The sequence below is a fragment of the Morus notabilis genome, unplaced genomic scaffold (assembly GCF_000414095.1).
Source record: "Morus notabilis unplaced genomic scaffold, ASM41409v2 Scaffold276, whole genome shotgun sequence".
Classification (NCBI taxonomy): domain Eukaryota; kingdom Viridiplantae; phylum Streptophyta; class Magnoliopsida; order Rosales; family Moraceae; genus Morus; species Morus notabilis.
Genome location: NW_010361626.1, coordinates 668,589 through 680,743, shown reverse-complemented (window position 1 = coordinate 680,743; position 12,155 = coordinate 668,589). Strand labels below are relative to the sequence as shown.

At 33.7% G+C, this 12,155-nt stretch overlaps 2 protein-coding genes across 2 annotated transcripts; both read right to left on the bottom strand.

The window, feature by feature from the left end:
* Positions 1 to 2,440: 2,440 nt before the first annotated feature.
* LOC112092000 (berberine bridge enzyme-like 17) lies at positions 2,441 to 4,077 on the bottom strand. The gene has a single exon (XM_024167046.1). It carries the CDS (start codon positions 4,075 to 4,077, stop codon positions 2,467 to 2,469), a length of 1,611 nt encoding a protein of 536 aa, XP_024022814.1. The 3' UTR covers positions 2,441 to 2,466.
* A 2,554-nt stretch (positions 4,078 to 6,631) lies between these two features.
* LOC112091995 (berberine bridge enzyme-like 8) lies at positions 6,632 to 8,640 on the bottom strand. Its single transcript, XM_024167008.1, has one exon. It carries the CDS (start codon positions 8,590 to 8,592, stop codon positions 6,988 to 6,990), a length of 1,605 nt encoding a protein of 534 aa, XP_024022776.1. The 5' UTR covers positions 8,593 to 8,640; the 3' UTR covers positions 6,632 to 6,987.
* Between the last annotated feature and the right edge of the window lie 3,515 nt (positions 8,641 to 12,155).

The following is a 12,155-nucleotide window of genomic DNA, read 5'->3' as shown; positions in this document are numbered from 1 at the left end:
ATAAAAATCCTCATTTACATTTGAGATAACCAAATATATATATATATATATATATATCTTTTTCTTATGTCCCCCTCTTAGGGCCGAACAAACCAAGAGCCCATCCAAACAAACCAAGAAATCCAAAAACATCTATCTGGATAGATTCGGAGGAGGAATAAGATTGACTGGGCCTCACCGACTATTGGTAAGGCCACTCTTAAACCCCCACTCCGTTTAGTTCATTAAGTTCATTTCTTAAGACGCATAGAAGTACTTCAAACACAAGTTTGTGGCAATAAATACATGAGAAAAGGAGACAAATATCCCTTTAAATAGACAAACTTTAATGTTTAACCCTGAAATATTAATCCCTTGATTTCTATAATTTTAGACTAAAATCGATCACAGATCCAACATACGGATTATCGAAATTACCCAATGGTCAAAAGGGTAATCTATATGTTTACCACTAGTAAATTACCAGATGATGGCGGAAGGGAGTTTCTGATCTCTATTCACTAGTCGAGGAACAAGGTAATCTGCCAGATTACGTTTCATAATATGCTGACCACCGGTCATAATCTGTAAGATTATGTTTCATAATCTACTGGATTATTTTTATATTTTCAACCAAAAAATAATAGTATATTTTTTACTTTGGCGTCAGTGTGAAAGTCATCAATCTCTTGAGACAAAATGACAAAGACAAGATAAGCTGTGCAGTCTTACATTGCTACAAAGCGGACATTTTCATACCAAATAGAGGTGCGAATCGTTACAGTCGGTGACTAGAAAGAATACGTCAGATAATGTTCCATAATCTGCCAATTTATTTTTTTTTTTCAACTCAAAAATGATTTACCCAGTTTGATCTCCGACATCAATCACCGGTCGCTAAAGAGTAATCTGCTAATCATTATCTACTAAATTATTTTCTTATTTTCAACTTAAATATGACTAGTTACCCCTAATTTCCGGTGCCAGCCCCTGAAGAATAATCTGATAGATTATCTTGTCTATCAAAATATTTCCAAATTATTATACACAATATCCAATTACAAAGAATTACATCATCTCAGTAAAAAAAATAAAAATAAAAAGTTACACAATTTTTTTTAACACAACCAGATCTGCTACAGATGGGAGAACCGGTTCGTCGCCGACCACCAATTCATTTAGGTTGCCTTTGGACTTAATAAATTACAAGTTGTTTGGAAGTTTTAAAGTTAATTAACTTTGCGGATTCCTTAATTTGGAGTTATAAATTCAATAAACTTTTCATTTCATATATTATTGTATATGAATATGTTTGCTTTTATTTTATTGATTTGAAAATAAGTAATCGGTATTCCTTCTAGGCTATAACTCATCCTTTTTCTCCCTGTGGTGTGCAATTTAGTTAGTCTGATTGAGTAGTTAGGCATATGATAGGCTCGTCACAGATTACTTGGGTAATTCTTCTGGAGAGATTATGGAGTATCGTTAGTTATTCTAACTAGAGAAAATTTGTGAACTCTAAATGTATTGTTTTAAGTTTTTTTATCATTTATTCTTAATTAATACCCTTTTGATTAATATAGTTTTTTAATTAAAGAATATTAATCAATTATAAAAGGTAAAAATTCAAGACCCGTGCATTTTAAGAGCATTTATCTCCTTTTTCTTTTTAATTACTTGGATGTGTATTAAAATTTTAATTTCAGACCAAAGATTTATATAAAATAATTACATAAAATGTCTATTATTGAAGTTCTAAGGGAAATATTAATTATTACACAACATTACCCAAATGCCTATTTGAGATTTATAAAGCATATATATTACCGGCTATGTATACTCTTATAAGTTATTTTAAGACATGTTCTGATTAATTTTTATTTTATGTAATACGTTTTTTTTTTCCTCATAACATTCCACATATTAGGGGCAAAAAAAAAAAAAACATAGAGACTTTTTCTTAAAATTTCTCATTTGTATAGGAACCCGGCATTTTAGAAATGTATCAATTTGCATTGATCTCGCAGTTTTAGGTCGTGACACTTGTAACTGTAATTTGAAGTCAATAAAATCTTTCTATTTATCTGGTTAATTAGCACCGTGATTTTTCCATAAGGATTTTTTTCTACGTTAAATAACCGTATCATTGTATTAATCTCCATTAATGATTGTTTTTTTTTTTCCCTCAGTAAATCAGCATTGTTTCTATACGAACGAAAAAGTTTTAACCGTACGTCTGTCGAGTCCTCAGGATTTATAAGTAAATTTAGCTGCAAAGTCTAATGTCTGACCCTTTAAAAACAGTAATATAATATAATTAATACAAGGTGACAAGCAACTAGAAATTCTTATATTATTATTTTTTTTTTAAAGGAAAAAACTACAAATTCTTACTCGATTAGTCTAACCAATACCTTAAAGAAATTCTAATACGCAATTACAAATAAATAAACTGGCCTTTTATCATGTCCATGATTCCATCATTCTTCATTTCCGTCTTGGAAGTGGTGGAATGCTTTGTTTATTCTTGAAGAAATTATCAGGGTCGATGATGGTTTTCGCCTTCACCAGTCTATCAAAATTATCCTTGAAGAACTTTTTCCCATAAACTCTCGCGGTTTCATAGTCCGTCTTATTCTCTGGATTTTCACCAATATCGAAGTCCCTATAGTTGAGGAAGGCCTCTCTAGGATTCTCCGAAACAAAAGGGGTCATCTTCTCGTACAACTCTCTTGCAAGATCCAAGTACTCATTTGCAATGTCTTTACCTTCTTTAAACCAATAAACATAGTACTGAATCAAAAACAAATTCCCTGCCCTATGGGGGAAAGGAGTTTCCAATTCCGAAATCTCGCTCATTCTTCCTCCATAAGGATTCCATTTCATCCAAACCTGACCAATCTTCAACATCATTTCCCAAATGGATTCCAAATCCTTCTTTGGAATAGGTTCCTTCACGTAATCCGACTTGATCTTGTAAAACTGAGTGGCCCCATTAAGCCTTTTCAACAAAACGTCTAATGAAGTCCCAACTGGGTAATTGCTCCAGAAGACAGTGGAATCCACCCAACTCATTTCAAAGCATTCCTTTTCTTTCAAACCCAATTCAGGAAAACGATTTTCCAACAAGGAAACAAGCTCTTTTTTCGGTCCCAAAAACATGCCAATAAAAGAGACCCCCACTGTTTTAGTCCCCTCTTCACTACCATTAATCACCCCAGCCATTGCCCTAATGAAAACCTCATTAGGAAGATTTGGAGCAACATATTGCCAACGATACATAGCCTCTAAACCAACTTCTTTTTCGTTCCTTTCAACGTTGAAAACCGTCACTTTTTCGGCTACTCTATTGAGCCTTATTTTCCATGAAAGAATAACGCCAAAGCTTCCTCCGCCGCCTCCTCTAATAGCCCAAAACACGTCTTCTCCCATGCCTTTTCTGTCGAGTATTCTACCATTCACGTCCATTATTTTAGCGTCCAAGACATTATCACTTGATAGTCCAAACTTTCTCATCATATTTCCGTACCCTCCGCCGCTGATGTGCCCACCGGTGCATACCCCGGGGCAGACCGAGGCTGCGAACCCGTGAACTTTGCTGGTATTGGCGATCTTGTAGTAGAGCTCGCCAAGGCTCGCGCCGGCCTCAACCCATGCCGTCTCGTCGGACATTTTGATCTCGATGTTGCGGAAGTTGAGCATGTCGAGGATGACGAACGGGACGCCGGAGACCGAAGCGATGCCCTCGAAGTCATGGCCTCCGCTGCGGATTCTTATTTGCAGGTCATGTCGTTTCGCGCAGAGGATTGTCGTTCGGACGTGGGGTATGATTGTGGCTTCTATAATGGCTAAAGGTTTGGGGGTTTCACGGATTGAATATCTGCGGTTGTCGATTCGTGAGACTAACGTGGACGAGAAAGAGGAGTTCTTGTGTGTGAAAACGATTGCAGAGGTTGTGGTGGAAAATTGGGAAATGTTTTGGAAGCATTGGATAAAGTTATAGAGGATTGAATCTGAAGAAGCTGTTGTGGACGCAAATGAGTGGAGAAGAAATAAGAGAGGAAGAACAAATACTAGGGATCGAATGCATGAAACCATTGTTTTTTGATATATTAATCTTGATTGATATTATATGGATTACCTTTTTGTTTTCTTCTTCGTCTGGATTGTGAGGTTTTGTTGAATGTATTCAGAATTTATAGGGAAGTGAAGTCAGGTGATCTTGAAGATTATTGCATTGCTAAGATGCCTAGGAATATACAAGTTGTGGCGTAAGCGTCATGTAAATAAATGAAAATTTGTGTTTCCAAAATAAACGCCATGTAAATAAATGAAAAAAATGGAAAATTTCATATTGATATCCTGTGTTTTAGCATAATTGTATTTTAATATACTGTGTTTTTAATAATTTTAAATTGATATCTCGACGTTTTAGAAAATCATTTTTAATATCTTAAAGTCATTTTTTGAAATGTAAAATGTCAAAGTTACCCTTCTCATTAATTAACTAAAAAACTAATAATAAATTTAGAAAAATTCTGAAAAAAATTTTAAACATTTAAAAATTAAAAATTAAAATAATGCTTTAAATTAAAATTAATTTTTAGAGTTTTTTTTTCTAAATTTATTAGTTTTTGGTAAAGTAACGAGAATGGTAAATTTGACATTTTACATCTTAAAAAATGATATCAAGGTATTAAAAATAATTTTTTAAAACATCAAGGTACCAAATTAAAAATACTCAAAACACAGTGTACTAAAAGACAATTATGCTAAAACATAAGGTACAAATATAAAATTTTCCCGATGAAAAATTATGTTTCCAAATTAAGCGCGATATAGAAGATCTTGCTGATTTGGATGTGATTTTCATGCTGAAACCGCGTATATGTTATTTTCCTGATGCGTCTGCTATGATCATTTGAGTAGGATTCTTAAGTGATTACCAATTAATTAATTGCTTTTTTAATTTAATCGAAGAGATTACGTAATTTAATATATATATATATATATATATATATATTCAATTCTTCATGGTCAAGAGTCAAAACGAATAGAAGCTTTTATATTATCCTTGAGAAATGATTTGTCAATCAAGTTGATTGGAATGCGAATAATCTTATGATTATTTTTTCTTTTTTAGTGATGAGTCATGACCGAAGAATTATTACTTCACACGCATTTTGTTCTTTTGATTAAATATGAATGACTGAACTAAGACCACAAATTGCAAGGATTTAAACGAATCCGCCAATTTTAGTACTCGAGTCGAACATGGACTTTGAAGAGTTACCATCACAAAAATTTCTTGCATGTGGAAACCAAAAAAAAAAAAAAAAATCCCATGGGTTGTTTTAGGTCTAGCTTCTATTTTCGGTGTGTTGTTGGTCGTGCGGTTCAGACATTTAATCCTTGATATAGTTGGACCAAGCAAATAACATAGCAAATTTGTTACTCATCACGTGACAATAAAACACAATCATGAAACAATTTACTAGTTTCCATATCTAAGTGACTGGTTTCTTTTTTACATTGTAAAATATATGTCTACTCTAGGTTTTATCTTACAAAGAAAATAATCATTCAAGTAGCGGGCAAAACCTACAGTGTCAAGAACGTATGGTAGACATTTCTCATCCTTTATGGTATTGTGGTTGTGCATAGGAAGTATGGCAATCTAGTGCGTTGTGGCCGTTACTCCGGGCTTTCTCTGGTGGCCTTTTGAAGAGTACTTATTTATGGTTTTGACTAATCTCTCTCTAAGTGCGGCTATCAAAAAGTGGACTATTGAGTCGGATGCTTCCAAATGCTATTTGTATTGTTCGTTCACTAATGACACGAGCTCCTGAATCATATGTTATATCACATATTCGAGAAGCTATCTTCCGAGCTCATAGTGGTGATCATGTTTGCAACATTTCTCGTTTAGAAAACTTGGTAATTTACTGTTTGGTTAATTTTGTTTTTTTCTTGTGCAATTGATCTCGTTGACTTGCAATCAATGACTTTGTTTGTACGATCATTTTTAAAGTCTGATGATTTGGATTTGAGATGATGAAATTCATTTCACTTCAAAAAAATCACGTAAGAAATATTTAAAAATCACATTTATAAGAATATGCGGTATTGTGGTTCGGTTTATTGGGGTTCTTAAAATTTTCAAACCACAAACCAAAATGCAATGCACAGTCAAGTACTAATTAGACCCCAAACCAAAACATTGAGTGGAAAAAGTTGCACCAAACTGCACGGTGTCACTAGTATAATTAGGATCTGTTTAGTTCGCTGATTCGAGTTTTTAATTCGAGTTAAGATGTGATTTTATGTGAGAGCTTTTTTACTGTAGCAAAAAGGTTAAATGTGACTGTTTCTGAGAACTTTTTATTGTAGCAAAACTCGAATCGGTAAAATGAACGGGGTCTTAGAATATTTAACCATGCACATGTGGGGTGCGGTTTGAGCAGTTTTTCTGGTTGAAGGCTTATTTTGCTATCCGTCAATCAGTTCTTTCAGATCCGAAGATTTATAAAAAGAGAACCAAAAGTTAAATATATAGAGAGAAAAAGAAAGCGGTCAAATTAATCAATTTAGGAAAGAGTTAAACATATACTTACGTAAAGAAAAAACAAATCAAGATAAAGTAGTCTGAGCACCGCAAGGCGACTGTAATTCAAATATAACAAATTTTATTTAATATTCATTACGACACGTATATGTATCTATATCTATATATGAATTCGTTAACAACGAAAACTTACTATATTTACAATACTTTTTCCCCTACTAGGCTATCCTTCCAGGGGAGAAAGTATTGTATACAAATAAATAAAAGCTATATATATATATATATATATACTAAATAGTCTAAGTGCGTTAAGACGCTATTTAATTTTGTCCAGCAACTGTGATATCATCAGAAATGCTTATAGGTTCACGAATGCTTGGCCAATTAAAAATAGGGTATTAACACCGCGACATAATTATTGGCTAAATAATTAAACCAAATCACTAATTAGGTGGGAGAGTGGGAATGCTTTGTTCATTCCTAAAGAAATTTTGAGGATCAACTCGCGTCTTAATCTCGACCAACCTGTTGAAATTGCCCAAAAAGTATTTAATCCCATAAGCCCTTCCTTCGTAGTAGCTTTCTCTTCCATTATGGTTGATTCCCAAATCTAGATCCTTGTAGTTGTAAAATGCCTCTCTCGGATTCTTCGACACAAAAGGGGTCATGTACTCGTGAAGCTTCCTCGTCAAACCAATGTAGTAATTTGCAGCCTCAGTTCCTTGCTCATTCCAGTTCACCGCGTACTGGATCTTCGCCAGGTTCCCCTTCCGGTGAGGAAACGGCGAAGCGGTCGACGCAATCTCAGCCATTCTTCCGCCGTAAGGATTAAAAGTCAACGTCAATGGAGCTTCTAACGTGGCCATTCTATCCCAAATCCACTCCAAACCCTCCTTCGAAATCGGCTTCTTCACGTAGTCAGATTTCCGCTTCAAGCTGTTTACCTGCGGCGTTCGAGACAGTAAAACATCCTCCGAAGTCCCAATAGCATAGTTCGTCCAGAACAGAACAGATTGAATCCAGCTCGTTTCGTTAACCTCCGATCTTTTCAAGTCCAGTTCTGGGAAACTCGTGTTCATCACTGAGAAAAGCCTTTCGGCGTCTCCTAGGAACAAGGCTGAAAACGTCGCCCTTCCCGTCTTCTTTCCGGTTTGTGTGTCGTTCACAACATCCATGATAAACCTTATGAAGAGGTCTCTGTCTAACTTATCAGCAACTTGCTGCCAACGAGATCCGATATACGACGCGTTTTGTTCCAAGGTTCTTGTAACCCTGAAAACGGTGACTTTCTCTGGGACACGGACAAGTTTAATCTTGTACGACAAAACGACACAGAAACTGGATCCTCCACCTCCACTTATGGCCCAAAACAAATCTTCCCCCATGGCTTTTCTGTCAAGAAGTTGACCATTAACATCAACTATCAAAGCGTCGTCTATGTTGTCAACAGTGAGACCATATTTTCTCATCATGTTTCCATAGCCAGCTCCACTTATATGTCCTCCTACGCCGACGGTTGGACAAACACCGGCGGGGTAGCCGTGGACTTTGCTCTTCTCCGCGATTCGATAGTAGACTTCACCAAGAGTTGCACCAGTCTGAATCCACGCGGTCTCTTTCTCGATATCGATTTCGATTGCTCGAAGATTGAGCATGTCGAGGATGAAGAACGGGACTTCGGCAACGTAGGAAACGCCCTCGTAGTCGTGGCCTCCGCTTCTTATCTTCATCTGCAGGTTGTGCCGGCGGGCGCATAGTATTGAGGCTTGTATGTGCGAGACATGCAAGGCGGTGAGGATGAGAAAAGGCTTTCGGGTTGTGGAAGTGTTGAATCGGCTGTTTCGGATGTAAGCTTGGAGAACAGATGAGAATGAAGAGTTGTTGGGAGTATAGATCGCTGAGGAAATTGGGTGGGAGGGATCAGAGTTGTTTAGAAGGCATGGAATGAAGTCTTCAGGGGCTGAAGTGCTTCCTGAAGCTGACCAAGAAAGCCAACAAAGTAGAAGAAATGTGGAGAACAGAAAGTTTGTTAACCTGAAAGTGGCCATTGTTGCTTAAAATTAAAAGGTTTTGTGTGTGATATGTCTGATTTAAGTTTGATCGTGCTTTCTATGGTATATTTTGTGTGAGAATTTATAGGCATGCCGGCATATGTTTTGGTGATCAGAAAAGTCAAAGTTCTTGTGCATTAGAAGGTTGTACAAGTCACCTCCTTCTATTGACAAAAACTTAAGATATTATTCAATGCGTATGTATTTGAGAAGGTCCTCTGACATTATCAATTGTTTTTGTTAATGTCAAATTCTCCGCTGACTGCATTATTATATTAATTATTAATTTCGTAAGATAGTATATATACTCAATTTATTGTGACATAAAAATTCTATCTTGAATTTTGTCCTGACGACTTGTTGAACTCAAAAGGTGCATAATATATATATATATATATATATTCACACCACAATAAAAGAGAAAAAAAAATGCCAGTATTACCACAATTTCTGTCGTGCGTTCTACACTCCAACAATTGTATGTACTTATCTTACCTAACCTGCCATTCTTAATTATCGTTGCATTTTACGTTTGGTGATCATCTTGCCGTTTTGACGTGTGTTTGGGATTGAATTTACAATTTCTAAAAGCAATTTCTACAAAAATCTATGCAACTATAGTATTTAGCTTAAAAGATTGAAAAGCATTTTGCACAAAAACCAATACACTTTTTAAGTTATTTGAAGAATTTAAAATTTGTAGCTTTTAGAACTTCTACTTGTATTCTACTTTCTATTTTTGCGTTCTCTTAAAAATACAACAATCCAAAACTCACCTCAGTGAATACTTTTCCTACATCTTTTTAAGCCCTAATTAAACTCCCTTATATTGGATATTAGAGTTTTCCTATATAATAGGAGAGCCAAAAAAGAGTTAAGAAGCTATTAATGAAACATTACTAGTTGTTATTAGGAACGTCCGCTTTAGATAATTAGGGAGCAAAATTTTAAAGCGGAAAAATCAATTTGGTATCCTCCTTTTTCCTGAAAAATCATTTTGCCATACCATTTCTATAACATATGTTGATATTTTAAAAAATGTCACGCATATGTTGATATTTTAAAAAATGTCATGCACGCTGACATCTTAAAACTGGAGATGTCAAAGCGGGTAAAATTTCCGGGGCTGGTATGAGCACCATACACAAAGAAGTAGCCTTGACACAACACGATTACTAAATGAGCATAGTTAAATGAGCCTAGTTATCACATTTATTAAATGGACCTTAATGGTATTTTAAAGCAAAAAGCACACTAAAAGCACGAATTTTTAAGGGTCAGGTAAGGACACTAGCAGCATGACAAGCGGCACAACAATTATACCCTTTATTAAAATATTTTTTTCTTATGTATTTCGTATACTTGAATGTACTTTTTTTTTATTTACAAGGCTTTTTCTCAATTCAATTTTTACTAGGTAAGATTTTCAATGTTGTAGATCGCAGTTAGGCCCCATTCATTTCATTGATTTGATTTTGTTATTGTAAAAAATTCTCAGAAATAATCATATTTAACTTTTTTACTACAGTAAAAAGCTTTTATATAAAAGCACATCTTAACTCAAATTAAAAACTCGAATCAGCGAACTAAACGGACTCTAATTTTTTTTTTTCCAAATCATATGCTTTGTTTCGTTATAAATTAGTATTCTTATTGTGTTTAATGCTTTATTTTATTGTTTATTCATAATTTTCTTATTGGACATGATAAGAGCATGATTAAAGCGTGGTCATGTTAATGACACAACACGAATAAAAGCTCCTTTGGGCCGGGTCTGACACCGTAAATTATTTAAAAAATTATTAAACTTATTTTTAAAAGTGTATGGATCTTAATTTTTACTTTTTATTCGTGATTAATACTTTTTTTACTAATATAATTATTTAAGTAAAAAAATATTAATCAATTATAGTAAGTAAGAAAAATTTAAATTTATACATTCTAAAAGGATATTTATCTCATTTCTTCATAAATAAACACACAACTCGACGCGATATTATTAATATATAAATTTGTAAAACATATATAGTATACCTAGTCCAATGACACTATATCATTGTCAGACAACCGCAATGAGTTTCAGTGGAACAAGTTACCATTTCTTGTAAGAAATCCTTTGATATATAATTAGTGCAAAACAAATACGAAAGTGATCGTGTTTTCCTGTTTCATTGTATGAATTTCATCCTTATAAAGTATGACTCATTTGATTGTATCACCCTGGTAAAATCTTCAGTAGTTGAACTCATGGAGTCGATAGCAATTAATCGCATGGATCAAATTAAGGATAATTTTTTTGGTACATAGTCGCGCAAAAAAAAAAAAAAAAAAAAAAAAAGGAAAAGCGGAAGTTTTACCTGTAAATTAACTAATTTCAGGAAATAGATCAATCTTAGGAATTTGATTTAGTTGGTAATTTTTTCCCAAACAAAACCAGCTTACTCTGATCTATGTAGATATTTATTGATAATTCTCGTTCATTTTACCGATTCGAATTATAACTCTAATTTTTACTATAGTGTTTTTTCTCATAAAAAATTATATCAAACTTTTTCTGTTACAGTGTTTACTCTCACATAAAATCATATAGCAACTCAAATTAAAAACTTAAATCGGCCAAATGAACGAGTTAGTTTCAGTACTACTTAATATGCAACTTACTAGTTTAACATGCAAATTGAATAGTTTCTAAGCCGCTAATAAGGCTCTCCTATTGAAATTAAAAGTCGACGTCTTTTTCAGCATACAGAAGATCAATTAGGGACAAAAGCTTTAATAAATATCATATAGCAACTCAAATTAAAAACTTAAATCGGCCAAATGAACGAGTTAGTTTCAGTACTACTTAATATGCAACTTACTAGTTTAACATGCAAATTGAATAGTTTCTAAGCCGCTAATAAGGCTCTCCTATTGAAATTAAAAGTCGACGTCTTTTTCAGCATACAGAAGATCAATTAGGGACAAAAGCTTTAATAAATATATGAACATAGCAAAAGTTTTTGCTACGCTACTCTCATGTAACATATAGAGTTGATAAATATAATATAATATTTATCAACGTAACACTGGATCAAGAAATTTAGGTATCGTTCGCTTCGCAGATTCAAATTTGTAATTTGAGTTGAGATGTGACATTATTTAAGATGTTTTAACTGTTGCAGAAAAAAATTAAATATTACTTTTTTTTAAAAGATTTTAACTATAAAATTTTAAAATTAAAAACTCGAATCGATAAAATAAACAAAGCGTTGATTATTCAACACTTTTACAATGCCATTATTACGTTAAATGAATATCTCGTTACATCATTCATTTTTTTGTATATATTAAGTGAAAGTACGGTCCTAAAATCATAGATAAGCCCTATAAATTTATTTTGGTTTATTGTATGAGAAGAAATATGAGAGTATATAATATAAAATTTGATCATAAACAAATCGAATTAAACATGATTAAGCGAGGCTAGGCTGGGGAAATTTATAACGAAGTTATGAGTCGGTATCAAAACTGAGGAGGGTATTAAATATAATATTGTTTTTGGTTTTTTTTTTTTTTTT

What these genes read in the sequence shown, in the direction of transcription:
- LOC112091995 (XM_024167008.1), bottom strand. Translation starts at nt 8,592, where the DNA reads ATGGCCACTTTCAGGTTAACAAACTTTCTGTTCTCCACATTTCTTCTA.
- LOC112092000 (XM_024167046.1), bottom strand. Translation starts at nt 4,077, where the DNA reads ATGGTTTCATGCATTCGATCCCTAGTATTTGTTCTTCCTCTCTTATTT.